The 22,767-nt window shown below is 45.7% G+C and overlaps 1 protein-coding gene across 2 annotated transcripts in view; it reads right to left on the reverse strand.

The window, feature by feature from the left end:
* The window catches only part of ASB2 (ankyrin repeat and SOCS box containing 2), a 33,715-nt gene extending 11,942 nt beyond the window's left edge, over window positions 1-21,773 (reverse strand). The window contains exons 1-7 of one of the 2 annotated variants that reach the window (XM_075426324.1): window positions 21,615-21,773; window positions 15,147-15,415; window positions 13,498-13,602; window positions 8,190-8,356; window positions 7,155-7,310; window positions 4,928-5,173; window positions 2,440-2,611 (exon numbers count right to left, since the gene is read on the reverse strand). In XM_075426324.1, the coding sequence (XP_075282439.1) occupies window positions 2,440-2,611; window positions 4,928-5,173; window positions 7,155-7,310; window positions 8,190-8,356; window positions 13,498-13,602; window positions 15,147-15,391 (1,091 nt within the window). In that variant the 5' untranslated portion in view covers window positions 15,392-15,415; window positions 21,615-21,773. The remainder of the gene's footprint in view (window positions 1-2,439; window positions 2,612-4,927; window positions 5,174-7,154; window positions 7,311-8,189; window positions 8,357-13,497; window positions 13,603-15,146; window positions 15,416-21,614) is intronic. The other variant, XM_009936809.2, reaches the window with a different exon arrangement.
* Between the last annotated feature and the right edge of the window lie 994 nt (window positions 21,774-22,767).

Raw genomic sequence — 22,767 nt, forward strand, 5'->3', positions numbered from 1 at the left:
TGGAGGCAGAGCATCCTTAGTAAGCGGGTGCCAAGAATTTATTGACTTGCATTTGCTTAATAAATCTGTCCACACTTCACAAAATTTTCCCTTCTCAGCATCTGAGTTCCAAGGGGGAAGGAGTTAAATGACCGCTCACAGTTATCCTACAGCTGATGAGATGACCCTTATGAATTTCAGGTCAGTATTGACAAGGTGTCATTTAAAATAAACAAACACCGAGCAACAAGAGTTCACAGTTGAGCCTTGGGACCACATTCTTGGCTTTTTGATGGTAGGGAGACTTCGTGCTCTGGCAAAAAGTTGAAGTGTGGAATTCCTGCAGAATTACGTATTAAATCTGCAGGAATACAAAGAGAGGTCACCATGCAGGGTGTTATTTTACTGAATACCAAAGGAATTAAGAATGATCAGCCAATTGGGCTAAAGCTTTGTCATTTAGATAAATATTTATAAAAGAAGATCTTTTTCTTTTTTCTTTCTTTTGCACTTAGTTTGCAGCAGTTGTGCACAAAAATTTGTGCTAAGTCTCTTACAAGTGAAAGAACTCAAGAGTTTGGGCTGAGTTTTGGTCTTACTTGAGCTGCTTGTTGTTGGGAATAATAGATGTGATGTCTGAATCAGGCCCTTTCTCTCGTAACATGGGGGTGGACTCAGGTTGCGGAGTTCCATGCAGATTTCTTTTCAGGTCGGGGTGTGGAACTATAGAAGGGAGGAAAAGATTCGGAGAGCTGGCCCACACTCTGTATACAAATTGGATTCAGACCAACTTGCTGTACTTTCAGATGAACTCTTTTGAAAATGAGCAACTGGTGCTGGGTTCTATCTCAGGCACATTTCTCATCTAAAATGTGTTCATTTTCAAGAAAATGTCTTCATAACTCAAACCTCGGAGAAAGTTTTGAATCATGCCTGCATTAGTCTATGCAGGGTATTCCTGTACATGCCATAAGCATATAAACCCATTACATAAATTCACACTGGGCTGCCCGGGAACACACAGCTTGCACAAAGAACCAGGCCTGCTCCAACTACAGAAAACAAATATCCTCAGGTCTCTCAGAGTGATTTGAGAAGCTTGACTGGGATTCCCAAGCAGACCTAAATGCTGGGATAAAAGATACTATGGGAAGGTGTAGTGCTGTCAAAAGCTCTCATTCCTCAGACATTGTGAAATACGTAAGAATCTGCTTCAGTAGATGTTTGCAAAGATAGCTTTACCATCCAGAAACAGGCTTTGCCCTTGGATATACTCTCTCCTTTGACAACTGCTGAAAGGACAGTAACTGTGATAGTCAGAAGAGTCCACTGAAGCCACCAAAAGGGTCTGTCACTGCAAGATGTGACTGTTTTGCAAGAATAGCTGTGGGCCACTCCCCCTTCCAACAGCGAGGGGTTAAAGGCAGGAGCTAAAACTTGTCCTAGGGTCAGAAGTAAACGCAAAGTTCAGACTCAGAACCATGCTGCAATGTCTCAGGTCTTGAAAGAGCTAGGTAAACACTATTTACATGACAATGGCAACAATCTCACCCCTAGACAGTATCTTCTAAATCAATACCTTTGTCACAGGTTGTAGAGCTTCTCCTCCTATAAACACCTCTACTTCAGAGGACTAGTAAATCTACCCAATTCCTGGTTATTTTTTCCAGTATTTACTTTTCTCACTGTTTAAAGAATGTGCTCCGCTCTATCCCAAACACATTTCATTTCAGAAAAAAAACCACTGGATCATTCTATGCATTTGTCTGTTACATTCAAGTGTCGTTTAATCACCCACTAATAAAGTATATTTTCCAGACTGTGAGTAATTCTTGTACTTCTTTTCTGAAGCCTTTCCAATTTCCTGAAAGGTTTCTGAAAGGGAGGATACCAGAACTGGACACCATATTCTAGCAACAATCTCACTAATGCCCTAGAGATTCACTTAACCACTTCCCGCTGACAGCATCTGAATTATTGTTAATAAAACCTGGACGCATCAGAGATGAATGCAGCATGTTCTTCTTGTGCAGAAGAATGACAGTAGGCTCATGCAGGAAAATAGTTGCAAACTATGTTGCAATAGCTATTGAGGACTAACCACCCGCTACAGTGCTTTTTTGTTCCATCTCAAGTATATTTTGTGGAGCTCACTTTAATCCACTTCCAAGATACAAGAGGTCATTTATCTGTAATAGGTGATATCTTGGCAAAGTTAATGGGATCTTGCACCCCACATTCCTGTTTATCCCATTGTAACCCATCAAATCCCAACCTGCAAACATACTCTTCAGTTTATAATTTCCAACCTGAGCTCTGCAAGTAGAAAGCCCCATTCTCAACTGGCAGCTCCCTTGCTTGCAATGCTCAGAATTAGGTCTGGGACATTATATTCTCCTTTTCATAAGGACTTTGGATTCTTGTCTAAAAGATGAAACTAAGAAATTAACTAAAACTTACTCGCAGATCCCTTTTTTGGCTGCTATGTGGAGAGGTAACAGGCCATCCTTATTGGCTTTGTTAGCATCTGCCCCTTGGGACAAAAGAAACTCCACAACAGGTATGTGTCCATTTTTACAGGCTTCATAAAGAGCAGAGGCATTATCACTGGCTTGAGTATTTATATCAGCACCTAGGAAGGAAAAAAATCTTTGTAGCACCAGAAGGTTAAAATCAGAAGGAAGCAACATACTTTGAGTGCAAACAAATGTCTCCATGATGCTGGAGCTACAAAGTGTGCTGGATGTGAATGAGGTTATATCAGAGCAAAATGAAAAAGTGACATAATTATATCAGTTACATACAGTTATATCATAGATCTCCACTGGTTTTTACTATGATTTGAATTTTATAAGGGGAGTTTAACATGGGTGGCAACCACGAGCTGCCAGTCCTGAATCCAGTCTTCATTCAGCTGTATCTCAAAGGCAAAAACTATAAAATATGCTGTTCTTTATACAGCATGGCCTTTTCTTTCGACACAATAATTCTATTAGCATTTATTTGTTTACACTATGTATAAACACTACTCTTAAGCAGGAGTTTGGACCAGATGATCTCAATAGGTGCTCTCCAAAATTCTATGATTATGAATAATTCTCTGATTTATTTATTACAAATAAATATGTCATCTTTATTTATATTTATACATATTATTTATACTCTATATATTCATAATTTAAATACATTTATATGTATTTCAATTTTAGTACATATCCAGGCTAAAATAGGGCTCTATAACATGACATCTGCATAGTACCGAGCAACAGTTCTAATCAGTTTTTATGTGGGCATGCCTTAGTCAATGAGTATTTCATTTTGAAACTCAGCATCTGAGACCATATCTCCTCATTTCATGATGGTTCAAATTTGGGTCCAATGGTAAGTTTTACCAGAAAAAGATAAATATTATTAATGAGATACTAGATTTTTTGGGGCATTTTTTAATTCTTGAGCTCTAGTGTGTGCCTGGCTTAATAAACAACACGCAAGAAGACCTGATACTTTTTGGCCACAAACAATTTGAAATCTAGCTTTTTCTCTGCTAGATATTTAAGGCCTGAAAGTCTGGGCTTTGACTGTAATATACTGTACTATGTAATATGTCCTCAGGAAGGCTGCTCTATGTGTATCCTAAATGGGAATGACAGTTCACTGCAGTTCTGCTTCTAAACCCCAATAAAGAAGCCAATCAGTCTCACGTTTGATCAGGAAAACTCTCTGCCAGACAGAACATTTCCCTGTGATCTCCCCCCAGAATGGAACATCTGTGTTGTGTTTGGCCCTTTGAATATGTCGTAGCTGGAAACATCAGGAGAATTGCAGTGACAAAACATAACACAGGACTACTTTCCTAATGAAAAAGAAATGAAAAAGAAACGCTTTTTATGCTGAACATTGCTCATCGTAAACAATGCAGTGATATCATTCCTGGGATTCTCAGAGGAGCTTTTCAGGGCTTGAAACAATCGGACAGCTTTATTGGATTTTCTTCTATGTGTTTTTCTCAAAATTGAACTTTAAGGAAATCCTAATATCTATCTAAGTTGAAACACAAATCACATTCTGGCTTAGTATCTAAAATCATTGGCAGTATGATGGACTAACTGTTCATATAAAACTGACTTGACAATACTAGCTGGACAGCAGAAAACATTTTTTGTTCCCCATCTCTAATATCTTTCTTAGCCATAATAACAGCTTCAGAAGTTTTTCTTATCTTCATTGCTGTTTAGCTCTGTTTTACAAGTGCAGAACCCAGTTCTTACCTACATTGAAGATACGAGCCCACTGTGAAAATAAAATTTGCCTCTGAATAGTAGTAAAGTGTTTTGTGCTAATTGGAAAGCAGTTTTACAGGAGTGGAGCAGTAAAAGGCAGGTTGTGTAAACTAGAACCAAATTTACTCTGTTTATATGTTTGAACACATACACATGGGGGAGAGCGAGTCTGCTTGTCCTTAGTGTAAATCTGTTAACTATACAATAGCTTTTTATCTATTATTTTCAGCAGAATTCACTAGTGGAGAAGAGCTAACCTTGCCACCTTGCCCATCACTGCACATGTTCACGAGCAGATGGGGTTGGCTAATGTTCAGCTTCTGCCATCTATTACCAAGTACAGCTGTCTTTTATGACTGATTGGATTTTAGGCTACATGTGTGCAGCAATATGGGTTTTGAAACCTGTCAGGCAATGTAGTTAGAGAGCACCATGTTGCTTCCCAAAGTAGGTGACCATGAATGAATGCTGAAGAAGTGTATGTGTCTAGACCATCCTCTCTGAAAGACTCTACACAATTCAGCCATCTGGAGCAACAAGGTTTCAGCACGACCACAGCCTAGGCCTTGTCTTCAGAGGCAGAAAAAATAAGCCAGGGAGAATTAATGGGAACTTGAAATATTAAGAATGAAATGAGTAAAGGCATGTAATGGCACAACTGTACTCACCACATTTTGCCAGGTATCTCAAAGCTTCCAACTGCCCACTCTCAGCTGCTACAAACAAAGAAGTGATCCCATAGGAGTTTGCAGACTCAATCTTGGCACCCCCTTTCACAAGGATATCAATAATCTCCAGGTCATTTCGGGAGACGGCCTCATGGAGAGCAGTCCATCCTCGATTGCAACGATGATTAGTATCAGCATTGTATTGTACCAGGAGTCTGGCAGCTTCTGCATTCTTGCGCTCACAGGCTGTTTTGGAAGAAAGGAAAGTGATTAGGACAGGCTTTTGAAAGATTCTGGGTGTTGTGGTATGCATTTCATGTAGCATAAGGCAACATAATACAACTAGGCCACAGTGAGTAAGACCAAAGATCCATCTAGGACAAAATGAGGGCCAAGGCTGTTGCCAAATGACACTGTCTGGGGCTTGTAAAGGATGCGGCAGTGAAGCCAATCTTCAGCCGGGACCGGGGGGAGGCGACGTGTCCTGTGCAGGACTCGTGCCAAGCCTGGTACCCAGGGAAATCCAGCTAGCACAACTAGACACCACAGTGACACAGGGAGCTGACAAGGTGCAGGAGATAATTTATGAAGGACAAACATGTGACAGAAATCATGTGACTTGAACACCTTCTTTCCAAATTCTGCACAAACTGACTCTGCATCTTACTGCCCTGAACTGCGAATAAAGCTCTATATAGACAACAAAATAAAAAAAGCTCAAACCAACAGTGGGCAGCACAGAATCCTTAGAAAACAATAATGGTGTGAGTCAGTAATACTCTCTTGGCCTGCAAAAATTTATAGTTTAGGACCATGCTGAACTAAAAGTATTTTCTTGATAATTAACAGTATTTTATTGATTTTTATTCTACCAATTTGTTCCATTGCATTTTGAATCCCAAATCAAGAGGCTTCCTACACACTTCTACTGTGGAAATATAATTTTATTTTTAATACTTTTACAACTAACAATTAGCATTTGTTGTACAATGTGCAGAAAGAGAGACCAGCACATTCCATAGCAATTGTTTTCTTCTTTGAAATAGTAGTGTCTTTTATTCACAGAGTTCCTGCCTTTTGGTTTTGATTCTTCCTTTGGGACATTGCCATGGCTTCCTCTCCCATACATAGGAGTCACTCACTTGTACTGAAAGCAACTATCTGAATGGGCACAGCTGTAATTATCTATGCATAGCTCCCCAGAGTTTAATTTTCTTCCATACCAGGGGTGAGTAATTTGTTATGATAATTTTTTCGCTCCTTTTTTGATGGAGGATAGAGTAGAAGATTTTTGCATCAGCACTAGCACATACTTCATGGGTTTTCTCTGACTAAAGGGTGCTTTCATATTATTGTTATTATCATTGTTATTTCTATTGTTATTATTATTACTACTACTACTACTACCAGTATTGTGTGTTTAATGCACAATTGAACAGCTTTCCTTTAGCTGACTATAAGCCAGAATTTTAAAACTAAGGCATTTTAAACTGAGCAGCTCTAATGTCAGGCATCCAAAGTTGGAGGCAAGATTACTGTTGAAACCAGTAATATGTGCTTTTTAATGTTTTAGAGTGCTAACAGTAGTCATGCCAGGAGCAGTCAACAGAAGAGGAAGGGACACAAAGGTGTGAGAGATCATGTACTCCGAATCTTCATAATATCATTAATGTAATGCTGTCCTGCTAAAGAAAGTGTTCTCTCTGACCAGCAGCAAAGTTGTATGTCCATGTTAAACACTTTATCTACCTCGCTGAATGGTTTCTAACTTTATGCATCTCCTGTAGCACACTGCCCGGTCTGGCCCACATAGTGTATGAATCACTGGCATGTCTGTGGTTACTGTACTCCCACCTCTAACAGCTACTTAGGTCCTACTATTCAGAAAAGCATACGTATTCCTGCACTATCCAGCTTTCTGCTTTCCTTTGGTCTGGGACATTGTGCAGACACCCTGTGCTTAGGGCCCCGCTAAGCATCACACTCCCCACCCTCTGCACCATGCTGCAGCCCACAGCCCACAGGGCAACCACTGATGCTGCCTCTGATGTGGATAAGAAGAGAGGCCATGGAGTGGCAGGTCAGACATAGGAGCTACAGGACTACTGGAGGGAGGTGCAAGATGGGAGCTAATTGCCGCATTTCAGCCCCACATGGCAAGAGAACCTGCAGCTCTGCCTTGGTGGTGCCAGAAGAGCTCAGCATCCCTGGAAATGCAGGCACTCACCTTTGTAGAGCGGTGTTTCTCTGGACTTGTTGGAGATGTCGGGCTCAGCTCCAGCCTGCAGCAGGGCGAGCAGGCAGTCCAGGTTGCCCCGGCTGGTGGCCAGGTAGAGAGCCGTCTCCTCATTGAGTGTGCGCTGGTCGATCGTGCCAGGGTATGCTGTGAATAAACAGTGAGACCAAAGTCACTATGGCATGTAGTAAGTAAACAAGTATCTGCAGCACCATCAGCTTTCAGAATCCTTGGAGTTTTAGGTGAGTTTTGTTGTTTATTTGTTTTTCTTTTCCACGGGCAAAGTAAGTTAAGAATATACTATGAAGTTGCTACAACTCAGATTAAGTATCTAAATCAGTCACCATCTCACAGAATCGTAGAACGATGAAGGTTAGAAGAGACCACTAAGATCATCAAGTCCAGCTGTCAACCCAGCACCACCATGCCTGCTAAACCATGCCCTGAAGAGCCACATCTACATGTTTGTTGAACACCTCCAGGGATGGGGACTCCATCACTTCCCCAGGCAGCCTGTTCCAATGCTTTACAACTCTTTCAGTAAAGAAATTTTTCCTGGATTAAAATGATCAGCTATCACCACTCATGATGCAGAAAGCTGCTGAGTAACTGCTCTTCAGTAGCAACTTGAAAACAAGCTATAGTAGTTAACCACCTTCAAGCACCAGCAGAGAGGTGCCTGGCTGGCTCCCCAGCTTGTGGGACCTGGGGTAATTACTGCCAGCGGTAGCAGCCAAGCAGCTCACAACTGCCGAGAGATCAACTACAAGGCTTTACTGTGAGAGATCCAGGGCGTGGCAAGATATCTCCAGATATAATTTTCTCCTGGAGATCCTAACTTTTAGAGGCTTCAGTCTGGAAACATAATCTCAAAAAGAAGGTGAAATCAATACATGCTCAGAGAGGTTGAAAAAAAACCTTCACACACAGTCCCAGGCAAGGACTGGGCTGCTGCTAATTCTGCTTTTTAGTTTATTCATATTCTTCTTCTCCCTTTTTTAATGAATTAGTTTTAACTTCACTGACCTTTTTGCAACAGGCTCAGGCAACCCACTTGGCCATAGTACGCAGCTTCATGGAGGGGTATCCAGCCATCCTTATTAGGTTCAGAAAGGTTTTTTCCTGATTTCATCATGTTACATACTGCTTTTTCATCTCCATCCTTGATTGCTGTCACTACAGGGTCAAGTTCTCTTTAAAACAAGATTAAAACCTGATTAGTGCTTTCTTCCTAACTGAGAAGCTTTTTTTCAGCAACATCACTGTATCATTCATCCAAAATAGTGAACCCTTACAGCCAATATAGTAAGTATTTGTAGCCCTAAGGTGTCTTGCTACAGGGTCTGTGCAGGTAAAATTTGTCTGTCCTAATGTGACCATTCACAACAGAGGAACCCCTAGTTGGAGCTGCTGATCTCTTTCCTTGAAGTGTAAGGAAAGTGTAGGTGTGACTAATCTCTGACATAAACATTTATATTTTATATACCTGGAGTTGGGGGAGACCAATTCTACCCATGCTCTGTACACTGCCATGCGTGTCCATGGTTGTGGTAAATACATGCCTCCCATGTGGCAAGGTGTTTCCATAAGAGATCTCTTAAACAAGATCAGCTTTGAAGAGCGTTGCCCCTGTTCATCCCTGAAGAAAGTTTTATCTTTGATTTGCATGTGGCTTAGTCCTAAAGCAGAAATTCTCCATAAATCTTGTTCTTGTATTGTAAAGATACTTCCTATTTCTCTTACGCAAGCCTGTTTTCAGAAGTTAGCTGGACCAGTTAAGAAGATATCTAGATCTGGTTAGATCATGTGAACATTACAGTGTCGGTCTTGACTCTTCTTTCTTCAGTCAGGGAGGATTAAAAAAAAAAATCCACATCCCCAACAAAATTCTGAGCTGCCCTTCTTGACCATGCCCCGAGAACCCCAGATTTTATTTCAGCATTGACTACTCAAATTATCAGAAACGGTAACCACTTTGGACATTATAGACCTTCAAAAATTTGTCTTTCATGTTCCAGTAAAACATATTAGGTGAAAATCTGGTCTTTAGAAGGCTGCGTGGGAGCAGACTCGTTAGCTCTGTCACCATGTCCACTCTTGCAAACCTCTTAGCCAAGTTAGCAGTTCCCCAAATAACCACAACAGTCAGGGGCCTCTGGAACTACAATTGGGACCTGGTGCCAAGCTGTGAAGTGGTTTGAGTTACAATCCATTTGAACCCAGAAAACCACTCTCAGGCTCCACAGGGCCAAGTAACTTCTAGGCACAGCAAGTAACAGGAATGAAAAAATAATTGGAAAGGAGGGAATATTTTAAAGCCTTTTTGGAGTAGAAAGTTCTTGAAATACGTAGAATCACTGAAAAGTGCTAAAGTAGTGTTTCAGTGTTTACCAATGGAAAGAAAAATAGTGCGAAAGTTATCTTCTTTGATGCTATCTAATTCTGAAGCTTTCAAGAAGAGGCTCATTGTGAAAATCTACAAAAAGCATGCGTTGCTCTTCATGCCACCCAGAAGTGAGGCACAACGAGCAGCTTACAAGCGAGCATCGCTCTGGCAAGCCTTCCCTTTGCTAAGCATGCATTTGCATGGTCTGGGTAGCAACCTATTCCTCTGAGCTCTGTGAGAGCAATTGCAGAGCAGGGCTGACCTGGGCACACCAGTCCTTCTGCAGAACAGCAGCGGGAGCCGCTGCGGGATTCCCCGCTCTGCTGGAGTCACAAGGCTGCCTGGCAGTCACCGTGCCACGGCTCAGCAGTGCCTGTAGTCCAGCCTGCCTCCCTCCTTCCACCCCGGCCAGGGCTGCGGAGGGAGCTGGTACCCTGGTACCCTGCAGATGACGCGGGCAGGAGCCTTGCCTGCTGCGGGCAGTGGTTCTGTGCATGGCAGTGTGCTGTGCCTTCCAGCGCTGCTGCCTTCTCCTGCTGAGCTGTGCTGGGAGAAGGCAGCCACTGCTTCCTTATTCTGAGGCACCAAATGGCTAAGCTTCAGGATGGCAAACACCGTAAAGGAAGAAGCATTTTTCCAGTTCTGATGGGGACTTGCCAAAAATGAACGTGGGCTGTATCTTCAGAGACAGAGAACAAGAGGATGTTGAAAACACAGGAGAGTTTGTGGTTTGAACTAACTCTAAAGAGAAAATCTTGTGGCCTTGAAGGCAGAGAGACTGGGGAGGGAGGTGCGTGTCTCAGAGAGACTATTGACATCACCAGGGTAGGAATACAGCATGTGATGAAGGTCATGAAGGGCAGTGACGCTGGCAACAACCAGAAACTCTCGTTATGACAGAAGGTCTAAAATGCCACAACAGAGTGAGATCAGAGACAGAAATTTATGGGCAGTTCAGCACGGGAGTCCTCAAGCAGATCATTGGTTCAACCTCTGCGTTTGGCACAGGTTACAGGAGCAGCACTGGATTTTATTGCCTTGCAGGGGCTGGACAGACCAACTGCCTGAAACTCACACAGGCCTCATTAATTTCAGATTGCCCAGAGGTACCCAATCTGTGCCATAAACACTTATATGAGCACTGAAATAAAAGCCTGGTGACTTTTAGTTCAGTGCTAATATCAGCTGCTTCTCTGAGGATAAACTCAGGGCCTGGAGCAGAAGCAGGTGAACTCAATACGTGTGCCAAGGTATGGGAAAGACACTATTTCACAGGTGAAAAACTTAGTGCCGGTTGCACCTTCTCTTGCTCCTTCTCAGCTCCTTATCTTCATAACTGGAACCACTGATCTCAAGTCAGCAGAGTCACAAAAATAGCAGCACTGGAATGGGGGAAGATACAGGACACAAAGCCAGGCATTTTGCCTGAGGAGATAACAGCTAGAGCAGGCAGCTGCCACAGCCCACCCAGGAGAAATCGGCCGACCCTCAGACAACTGCTGGGCTGAGGTCCCAGGGACGCTGCTGTATCTCCATACCATTTAGAGTACCCTGGGGACTAAACCTGAAATTGCTGGTTTTGTACAGATAGTAGATTTTTATAGAGGTGTTTGAAATTGAGCGTTTTGTTGAAGTCACAGCAACCGTTGGCATGTTTGGCTGGGACAGGAGGAGGAGGTGGGGGATCTTCTCTTTAAAAGCCTCTGGCACAAGGCTGCTGAAGCCATCTGTTGCTCTGTGCAAAGTTTCACGTTACACATGCAGGGCTGCTCACTGCGACCTCAGGACTGGGGCACACGAGAGAGTTACCAGCACTTAATGAGTTACTGCACGCCAGGTGGGCCCCGGCAGGATCTGTGCATGGGGCTGGCACGCAGCAAATGCAAGATGAATCGTGTTAGCTGAGACCTCAGCGAAAGCAGAGGGTACCTTGGATCTGTGGTAGGGTCAAAAATGCGTGAAGAATTGGTTACTATTCTGCTTAAGCCCTCAGATGTTGAATGAAGCAAAACTCTGTCAGGCTCCTTGACCTTAAATGATTCCTGAGAAATATAAGGGGGTTTGCTGGACCAGGCTGTAGATGCTTTAGCCAAGCAAATTCCAGATCAGTACAGAAAGTTTAATGAATGTCCATGTGAAATCCTTGTTTTCTGCCCAGCTTGTAGCTGGCTGAGAGAAAAAACGCAACATGTTCTGCTGCTTGGATTTCATCAGCCATAGAAAAAACGAGTATCAGAACTGTGGAGGGAGCCTGAAGATCTGAAGAAATCTTAACCTTATACACAAATCAAAAGAATTACTGCGTTTCGAAGGCTGGTAGCCAAGATAATAAATACGCCTTGCAGAAGAGATGTGTGGAGGCGTCAGTTCTGAGTGCTGCAGAAGAGGTTCTGTGGAGCACAGAAGCATTCAGGAAGCTCCTTCTTTTCCTAGCAGCCTGGTGAGATGCAGGCAGCATGAAGGAACATGTCCCCAGGTGAAACCAACTATTATCCCCACCCAGCTGTGAGACCAGGGCTAGAAAACAGTTGTGCCATTATGCTCTCCTGTGCCTTCCCAGCCACATTTCTGCTTTTACCTGGCAGCAGGGAAGGGCTAGTTTATCAGCCTTCTTGTGGACTGAACTCTATTGAGCTTCATAATGGAGAAGAAAAGCCTGCCCTCCAGCCATCACACTCAGAGCAGGAGAGAGGCATGCAAGGTGTGCAGAGCACTTCACGAGAGGATGCAATTTTAGTGTGGCCAACGGGAGCTGGCAGGTGACAGGGATGGGGGAGGTTTCATGTTTCAGCAGAATAAGATTTTCACTTTTGTCAGGGAGACCAATGTCTGTGGAGATCCTGAGATAGAGCCTGGATCAGCCAGGGTGCAGGGTGAGGTGAGGGACATTGTAGAGCTGGGTGAGGGACAAAAGGAAGAAGAGTAGCGGAGGAGTAGTCACTGCAACCATGCATCCAGGGAGGGACTTGAATGATGGATAAAACAAAGTGGATTTGAACTGGGTAGATAAAAAATACAGAGAAGGGTTTTCTGCAGCACACGAGAAATGCTGCCTACAACACTTTCCTCTCTGTGTCTGACAACTAAAGGCAGGTGACTGCACCTGCTCTGCCCCTCACAGAGCTGTAACAAACCCATCGTGGTCCAGGCACTGGGGCAGAGCTTGGGCCACCCCCTTGCCTGTCTGCTTTCCTCATCCATGACATCCAAACTTATTTATGGTCTCTGCCAACAGCAAAACGTGGCCAGGAGAATCAAAGTTAGTCAAGCTGGTTTCCTCCTTGGGCAGGTAGGATGTGGTATGGCTCCCCAACAGCCCTCCGCAGTGTGGCACGACAGTGCGGGTACTGCTGGGAACAGGCACGGCATCTTGGGAGCATTTATAAAATATTTGCTTTGAAGGACTGGACTTTCTCACCCCGTTTGTATACTGGAATAAAATGTTTGTTTTCCCCACTCCTCCCAACTGCTGAACCGTGAACTTAATACGGGTGCATTTAGTACCAGCACCTGCCTGCCGCATCTACTGTGTCGATGCGGGAGCCAGCCTATATAAATAAACCACAGGGCAGGCACCTTTTCCCTGCTGTCCTTGTCACCTCAGAGCTACCGAATGATCCGGAGTCCCCAGGACAAGTGCACTGGAGGATGGAGAGGGATGAACGGGGATAAGAGAACAAGGGAGGTTTGGGGTGGGTCACCCGCAAGAGCTCGGGCACGGTCCAGGGCAGCTGGAAGGTCAGAAGGAAGAGCGGGAAGGCAGCGAGGGTGCGGTGCAGGTGTCAGCAAGACCCCTCTAAGCAGTTCATGAATTCCTCCAGATGAACACCACCATTTCCCCCCACTAGACAGCATCACCACCCAGAAGAGCTGGCTGAGGGGGAGAGCGGGCAGCAAGGCGTGTTTCGACCGCGGGGGAAAGGGGGAGAGGGAGAGGGAGGCACTTACACGGGCTGGGATGTGCTGCGGAGGCTGCCGTCGTACCTTCGCCTGACCCCCCAGGCTGCCCCTGAGCCGGATGGCTGAGCGCGGCCCCTCGCCTGGGCCGCCAGTCTGGAGCGGCGATGACATGAATGAAATAAAGAGAAATACTCCGAGTAGGAGAAACAGGTCATGTTAAGGCAGGAACAGAGACACACATCCACAGAGACAAAGCGAGAAAGCCTGCCGGTCAGGGCTTTGAATAAAAGCAGATGGCCACGGCTTGCTCTGTGCTGGATTCAGCTGCTCGCTCGGCTCGAGATTATTTTTGGCCCTCTGAGGAAGCGTCAAGGGATTCAAATGACCATATAAGACAACAGTGAGGTTAACCCTGCCGCCACCGCACAGGAAGCAGGCACGAGGAGAGGTGACATTCGTCACCTCCGAAGTGCCACTCAAGCAGGTTGGAGGTGGGGGCGGCGAGGGACCCCGGGCCCCCGGATGCTGGCTCCCTTTCCACCTCAGCTCTCCCAGGTGGCAGGAGAGTTAAGCAATGCCACAGATCTGGAGCTACAAGCTGCAAAGCTTTTTCCTGCAGCGGGAGGTCAGAAGCTGCGGGGCTGAGGCAAAGGCAGGACAGGTTAACGCACGGAACTGCAGATGCTGTCTTTTGCCAACGCAGCAGGTGTCAAAGGACGCCCAAGGAGGACAGGACCAAACGGCCAGGGAAGCCCTCATTCTCCCCCGTGTCAGGTCCCTGAGGCACTGCTGATGATACAAGTGCACGGTAATGTCATTGAGAAGCCATGGCCTTTGATGGGAGCAGGACAGCCTGCTGTACAGCATCCTGATTCTGCAGCTATGAAACACCCTTACTGCTCATCAAATTGTCACCGGTTTCCCAGCCTTGGAAACCAAACAGTCAGAGGTGGTAACGGGTGAGGTGTCAGAGGACAGTAGAGTTATGAGTAAAAAGGAGGAACAAAACATCTGTTACTCCCAGATTATTGGAAAAAAAAAGTTTACATGGATATTTTTCCTTGGTTTTGGCATGGCTTTGTAACCTTTTCCCTCCCTCCTTGAGAAATGTGCCTTTTAAAAAATGAAAGGAGAACAATGTCTGGTTTGGAAACTGTCAGCAGGCTTCTGTAACCCACAGTCCAGCATCGCAAGGGAGGGAGACGCCGCCACGCTTCAGGGTCTGGACCTGCTCTTGGCTGAGAGCGATGTGCTTGAGGTCAGACTCTGATCTGAAATAACGACATCCTCTATGTCAAAGGTAGCCAGCTCACACTGTTCTATATGCCTGGTTTTGGCCTCTCTCCTACGCTTTCCCAGAACAAATGCCGTGCTCCTTCTGGCGAAGTGTAAGTCTGGCATACGATGTGCCCTGCCGGGGAAAGGAGCTGCTGGCTTTGGCAGGGCTTCTGCCATTCAGGAGAGCCTATAGCACTGCCCTTTTTCTTACTTTGCTTGTTGCTTAAAACGGATGACAGCAAGCAAATTCTCATTTTGCTGTGAGGGTGTAAATTGTTGACCTCATCGGATTTATAGCAGACTCTGGCTTTCACACTAATGACAGACTCTCAGAGCAGCCGCTCGGTAAAGCTAATAATAAGGCACGTGTTTTGCTCTTCGCGGGCTGGGTGCTTGCCGGGAGGGTGCAGCCCACTCACCTTTGCCAGGGGTAGATGCAGTAGGGCGGGTTGTGGCTGCTGGCGTGGCTTGGCGTGGCTACCTCACCGGGACCTGCCACCACCGGCTTCTGGTGGCCCTGGGCAGCCGGCTGGCCCGCGGCGTCCTCTTCCAAGCTCTGCTGGATGGCCATCTTTATAAGCTCGTCTTCACTCAAGCTGCTGTACAGACTGTATTCCTCGCAGCCTATTGTTTGTCTCTGAGTATTTGCTGCCGTCGTAGCCATTTTGTTTTATTTTGTTTTGCTTTCCTGTAAAAGGAAATTGTGATCATCAGAATCTGGAAAATGAAAGAAAGACACTCAACCATCTTGTGCTTTTGTTCAGCTCTCCTTCTTGATTAGACTGACCAGAAAATGCTTCAGAAATCCTTCACCAGGGGGAGAACATGAACAGCTAAAACATGCATGTAAGCTTAATGAGCTAACTCATTTCTATCACATAGAAGTAACTGGTGATTAGCAGCTGTTCAAAAAAGGGAGGGGAGCCACTGCAAGCAGGGCAGGTTTTTATCTGCTTGTTCTGATTATCACAGCTGAAGAGAAAAATAGGTAATGGAAATCCCCCTAAGAGTAAAGAGGTGCAGCTTTGAAATGAATTTATTTAGGAGAACACCAATGGACATCTCTTTTTGTTGGGTTTCTTTTTCTTGCTCTAATTGCATAAAATTAGGGGAAGAGGTATGTCTGTCTGTTTGCTGATTTTCTGCAAGGGCAAGATCTCTGCCACGAAGTGTAAAGAGACTTGGTGGAGTAATTTTTTCCACTTATCTGGAGATCTCTCAAGCAACATGCAAAGCTGTTCTTGAAGTGACTTTCGTTGTTTCACTCCGCTAGGAGAACAACATGACACCGCTCAGTTTCACTTCTGATTTTTCACTTCACAGAACAAAGTTCAAGGTCATGAGCTTTAAGACTTCTGGTCAGACTCACTTGTGAAAACTGGTGGTTGAGAGCTGGAAATGAGAGAAGGGGGAACATCAGGGCACGCTCAGCAATACCAGAATGACTGTGAACCATCACCGCAGCGTGGACTCAAAAAAAGCAAAGACATTCCAAAATACTGTGGCATTTCCAGCAGTGATAGGGAAGTAATAATGTCATGAAGGATTTGATGCTCTCGCATGACCTCATCTGAATGCCAGAGAGCACTCTGGCTCCCACAATTCAAGAGCCAAAGGCTTATTTCACAGGAGGACATGGAGAAGCTTGCCTCTTCTAAGAAGATGACGGCCAAGGGGTAATAGGTTTGCTTTTTGTAAGCACACCAGTGAGTGAGAACTGTGTAAAATAACTGAGAACGCTGGGACGAGAAGCAACGGGTACAGGCTGCCCGTGGGCAGGAGAGGGAGGACAGAGAGCCAGCAGAACAGTCCCCCAGGCGCTGAGAGGAGAGGGGCTAGTGGAGCGATGCCACGGCAGGGCTGGTATCCAGCTCCCCCCATCCCTGCTCGGGCCAGGCCGCAGGCCATACTGAGCTGTGCGCCGGCCCGGGCTGGGCCCCCAGCAGGGGCTGGGCCCCCAGCAGAGCCACCCAGCTTCCCTCTGCTCAAGGAGCTGCCTCTCACCGCACCGGGCACCACCGGCAGCGCAGCCTGCGGCTCCCTGCCCCGACATGGCTGCTTGGGCTCTGCCTGGCTCAGCGGGTGCCTGGGGCAGCCTGCCTTCCTGGGGACTCGCACCCACGGCGATGGCAGCAGGGCCCAGCACGCCGCAAGCCTGGTGCTCAGAGACTGCCCTGCTCCAGCAGTCCTCACTGCTGTGCGCGTGGCCAAGAGACGGTCCTGACCTGGAGGAAATGGTAGCTCTCCAGACGGTGACAGAGCCGTATCTATGCATGTCAGGACACTCACGTTTGTTTCTTTAACCATAATTTAAAAAAAGGAAAAAAGAAACTAATACAGTTTGAAGAAATTGAAAGAGCTTGAATCAAGTCATAAGTAATATAACGTCTTGGATTCAAGCTTTTCACTTCAGAAAAGGTGATATCTCCCACATCAACAGCCACCTCAGACTCCAAGCATACACCAGAAGTGGGAAGAGTTCAGGTTAAAGGGAAGCCCAACAGATTTCACACTGACATTGTGACTTTTAACAATGAAGGAAGTATTTTACAGCCATGAAAAGTGCCAAAATAAAAACTTCTGTTGCTGTAAATAATGCAACCCAATTTTGTTGGGTTTTCTTTTTTTATTTTCAGCTAGATCTCTCATGGCTGCTGTTGGTTACCTTCTCCAGTGAGCGCTGGCGTGCCTCAGCTCTGCAATGTCCCTCTCTGTCCCAAGGAGCCAAGCCCAGGCATCATACTGCTGATAGCTCCCATACTGAGCTCCAGCCCACGGCTGGCCAAGAGCCATGACACAGCTTTGCTTTCCTAGCATCTTCTGCTGCTCCTTGGCTTGCTCAACTCTCGGCATGCTCGGCAGCACTTTCATAGTTCATGAGCCTACATACTCACTCGGTAACTGGTGCGCTGTGGATGTGTGAAACCCACGGGCTGGAGTCAGAGGGCTTGTCTGCAGCATCCAGCACTGCAATGCCTAAATGTAGGGACCTGGCCCTGATGGTGACTCAGAGACCTAAATTAAGCAGTTAATGGAGAGGGCAGGGTCTGATCTTAAGCTCCTAATGGACGTGATGCACAACAACTCTTTGGAGGAAGCAAGAACGGAGACAAAAGTGCTCCTCTCCAAGGGCAGCCTGCAGCAGCGGAGCACAGGGCACAGATTGCTCCACTTTATCCTCCCCAGTCCCACTGCCGGCATCCTGACAGCACAGGAGGCAAAGCAGGCAGTGGGTCCAGCCTCACCGTGCTTCCGAGCTGGGTGTTGGAGTCCCTTTGTGGGCAGTCATGGCTTGGAGGAGCTTACAGGAGACAACCACCAGTGCGACTCCACACTCTGGCACAGAGGAACTAACTGATTTAGGTGCCTTACTAAATCCTCAAAGGAACTAGGTATAAAGGCCACTCCTGGACATCTTCCCCTCCCTCCTTCTTTTGTTTCACATCTCTTTGAGGCACAGGGAGGGAAAAGGAAGATTTTGAGTTTGGGGATCACTCCTACTTAACCTTCTTATTCTTTGTATGGGTTAAGTGGGTCCCACCCACTCACAGAGAAAGAAGATAACCTCCCCTGCATGTTGGTGATCCTCACTAATCTAAATATTTTGACAGGAGTCCCACGGAGAGCAGAATCACAGAATCACAGAATCACAGAATAGTAGGGGTTGGAAGGGACCTCTGTGGGTCATCTAGTCCAACCCCCCCGCCGAAGCAGGGTCACCTACAGCAGGCTGCACAGGACCTTGTCCAGGCGGGTCTTGAATATCTCCAGAGAAGGAGACTCCACAACCTCCCTGGGCAGCCTGTTCCAGTGCTCCGTCACCCTCAGAGAGAAGAAGTTCCTCCTCATGTTCAGACGGAAACAACAGTGCTGGCTGCAGCTCCTGTCATTGACTCATCCTGCAAGAAGAAACTTCGTGGGGCCCAAAATAGAAAAAGCTTTCAATTCTGCTCATCTAACTGGCACAACGCCAACGAAGGTGTGAGGGTCATGTCCTGGGGCTGCAGGAGCTTTTGGGTTGGTCCTGGTAGCCGAGGATGGCCTTGGCTGTCCTGACCCCTAGCTTCAAGGGGCTTCAAGCCATCCTTGCTCTCCCTGCCTGTCTCCCCTACCTCAGACGGACCTGCGTGTTGTGCCCAAGTTTGGCAGGAGGTACAACTGGCCCTGAGCAGAGCAGAGCGGAACCACCACCCTCCCTCCCACCTGGAGATGCTTTTGTTTGAAGCTGCAGAGCCATGAGGCCCAGGCACTGGTTCAAGTTATTTCTGCAACAAGCCACGGCGAGCCACAGAGCTGCGCCAACAGGCCGAGTGCATGCCCTCAGCCAGAGGCTGGTGCAACGCAGCCTGATCCAGTTTAACCTTTTTTCACTGCAGCTAAGCTGGGTGGCATCGCTTGGTGCTGCTGCAGCTGTCCGGACCTACCCAGGCTCAGCAGGCCTAAGGTAACCCCATCTGTTGCCAGTGGTGAACTACCACAGCCTGATGAAAGCCCACTAGACTGATGCGCTATAACCTGTAAGCTTCTGTAACGAAGGTGTGAAAAAAAAAAAAATCTTCATTGGTAGGAATGGTTGAACCAGTTTAGATAAGTGTGATCTGGCCGAAGTGGTCTTTCTAAATGCAGCTTGAATCCATTTGCTTGCACTAAGCCTACTCACTGTATGTTTAAAGTACTGGAATCAGATTTATAAGTTAAATGCTGGGTTTACCGTTCGCCTTAACTGCAGGCTTTTGGGGGAGGTTTTAAGGCTTGGCTATCCCCTGCATTTCTGCAGCAGCCCAAGAGCCCATCCTCACAGGCAGGTAGCACAGAGTATTACATGCATGGTAAGAGCAGAACCTGATTTTTAAAGCTGTGGGTATGGTGCATTTATTATTCCTTAGAGATGGCTTTGCCTTAGATGGCTTTGCCTTCACATTTCAACGGCTTCGTTAGTGATCTCTCTTGGCAGAGACATGTCTTAGGATACTGCTGCCTGTGCTGCCATTTAATTGCTCAGTCTGACAAGATCTGCTGGATGTAAATTTATCATCATTTCCACATAGGGCCTGATCCTGATTCTTAATTTTGCCATGCCTGTTTCAGTGAAAGTTTGTTTGTTCAGATGTAGAAATCAGGCCTGTGCCATGCAGAGGTAAATTGGCTGCACCCACTGACCAGAAAGTAAGGTTAGAAGTGAAATGCTTGTGCCAGGGCCAGGCTGTGAGGCTTGCTCCTGGGTTAACGAGCAGCTGTACCTGGCAGATCTTTGAAACCAAAGGTGCTACTCGCCAGGGTGACTATCAGTAACAACTCACATCGTGGCAAAAGCCACAGACAAAAACAATTAGGTTGCTATTATATTTGGACTACAAGCTCTGTCAACATACAGTGTTTGGGAGAATGGGCCTCTGATCCCTGATGCTACATAAACAAACAACCAGGATTACAGCTGGCATGTTGAACATGCAGAACCGCACTATTCAGTACCATTAGCATCTGAAACAGCTGGTCCCCATGGACAGCACTTCCTTAAAGAAAAGCTTAGCAAGGCTGCCTGTCCTCCTTCAATAGATCCGAGGCAGCAGAATTAGCAGAATTACTTACTGCTGTCAGAGAAGGGTGGCAGGTGACTGACAAGGTCATTAAGGGAGCAGAGCCAGGGACTTTGGCTGCCTTTGCCCTGAGTTTATCTCAGTCAGCTTGTAACTCAATACAGGACCTCAGTATTTGTGGCTCAGGGTGTGATAAACCACATTTCTAAAAACAAAAACAAGTCTCTGGAGGCTGCAACAGAGAGAGGAGAGGAGTGGCTTGCTTGTTTTGCTTAATGCAAGGAATGATTGAGCCCCAGCTTCTGCAGATACATGTTTGCCTTTCCTCGTGTTTGCCTTTTTACTACTGAGAACAGCAGGAGCGCACACAGCGGGAAGGTAAACACGGCTGGAAGTCTTCACGGGAAACCAAGCCTCCGCTTTAGCTCTCACTGTGGCGCCTTTCTGGCCAGTTCCTCTGCTGGTCCTGGAAGCTACATCAATTTGCAGCACTTAAAGTATTCACATTTTTCCTGTATTTTAGGGCATTTTCCAGATAAACCTTTGTAGTTCTCCAAGAATCTTATATCCGATAACTACTGCTGGGAAGCAAATGATTTTTTAAAAATAGAAAGATTTCAGTGCCCATCAGATCTGCCGGAGCTGGGGTGGTAGAGAATGACACCTCGTGCTGTCCAGCTGCAGCAACAGGCAAATGTATTTTGTAATGACAGCTTATGCAAACCGCGCAAGTTCTAGCCCAGTGCTGAAGGAGCAAAGCCAGGCTTCCCAAAAGAGTCCTCCGAGCAAAGAAATCCCCTTGTCCAGCCCCAGCTGTCAAAACAGGTCACCTGTCTGTCTGGCATATGTTAGATGACATCAAATTGTGACTATGCAAATTCGTTACTGGAAATGCATACACCTGCAAGCTTTTATTTCTTCTCAGAAAGTATTAATTCACACAGCAATCAGTGCAATGTTAGCTTTGTGTCATACCAGTTGGAGATTTATAAATGAAAGAAATCACTTGCTGATGTAAATTTTTTCCTCCTCACTGCACGTTATGTTGTGCTTTATCATGTTTTCGCAATGACACTTATTTCTGAGCAAGCTATTCTAGGGACAAAGGTACAAGCACCACCTGCAAGTAAAAGAAAAATAAGGAAATGGCAGACCAATAGATCTCCTTAACACCAGCGAGTGTTTTATGGCTTATTTGAAAAAGAACCCACAAACACAAACCTCAAGTCTCACTAGACTATGTTAGGGTGCTAGGTTACAAACTACCACAGGAATAAATATTTGCATAGACACAGCAAACTGACAGATTGAAAACGATAAATAAGTTCAAAACATGCATATTTGCATTACCTTTTTGTTCTGAAATAAAAGGGTAACAATACTGTTGAAATGGGTTATCTCCTTGATCAAGTCTTAATTCAGAAAATCCTTGCTGGTACTCATCTCCCTGCTTTGCCTGGATATTTCGATCAACTGCAGGACAGCTTTGAAACGCTCTCGCTTTGAAGCCTGGAGTTTATTTCTGGATCACCCCATGATCAGCGAATACAAGCCAAAATATAAGTTGTTCTGAATCTCAGATTTCCTGTTTGAAGATGCACGGCAGAAACTTTTACCCATCCGAAAGTTCTTCTTTGTTGCGTTATCTGAAGAACTTCATCAAACATCCTGTAGCTAAATGACAAAAAGCTGACCTTTCTATTACATCATTATTTATTGTCCCTGACAAGTAGACCATATATGGACATGTTTCTGGAACCTAAAGCAAAAAAAAAAAAAAAAAGCCTTATAATTTTGAAGTAAAATATGTTGTCCTGAAGAGTTTTATTTACTTGGGGAGAAGGGAGGTCAATTTACTTTTCTTTTAGCTGCTGCTTGTTAAACAAAACAGGCAAACATTATGTGGGTATTTATTGATGTTTTGGAGTGGTTCATATATTTTTAAGGCTGCAAGTTTAAGACTTCAGGCTTCCAAAAGATGACAAAAGCAGCTGTGAACCTGTTCCAAGTAGTATTTGTAAGAGCGTACCACTGGGAAAGAACTGCTCTCGTACCATGTAAATGTGAATGACAGACCCTCTCTCAGACTCCTCGAAACCATAAATGTGAAATGGTAGCCATCTTCCCCACATCTGACAGAGGGCAACCTGGCCGAGGGAGAGATAGCCCTGATTCAGGGATGAGCTAGAAGAAAACAGTCAGGCACATACAGGAGAATTGTCACTGTTGGATTAGGTGGAACATGGAGATACTTCTCAGTTTGGGAAGGTTTCTGTGTATTTGTCCAGCTGACATGATGAAGGAAGGCAAACAGTATAACACAGGATCAAAGTTATGCCTGTGCTTTTTCCTTCAGCTGCTGCTTCACTGATTCCCATGGCAAAACATTGCATATAAAGAGAGAAAAGCCTAGATTGCAACAGGTCTGGTTTCCTTTCCGAGTACCTTGTCGAGCCTCAGGCTAGCTGTGCTCACTCTGCCAGTGCATAAACACCCCCTGCCT

This window comes from Opisthocomus hoazin, chromosome 7, assembly GCF_030867145.1.
Source record: "Opisthocomus hoazin isolate bOpiHoa1 chromosome 7, bOpiHoa1.hap1, whole genome shotgun sequence".
Lineage (NCBI taxonomy): Eukaryota > Metazoa > Chordata > Aves > Opisthocomiformes > Opisthocomidae > Opisthocomus > Opisthocomus hoazin.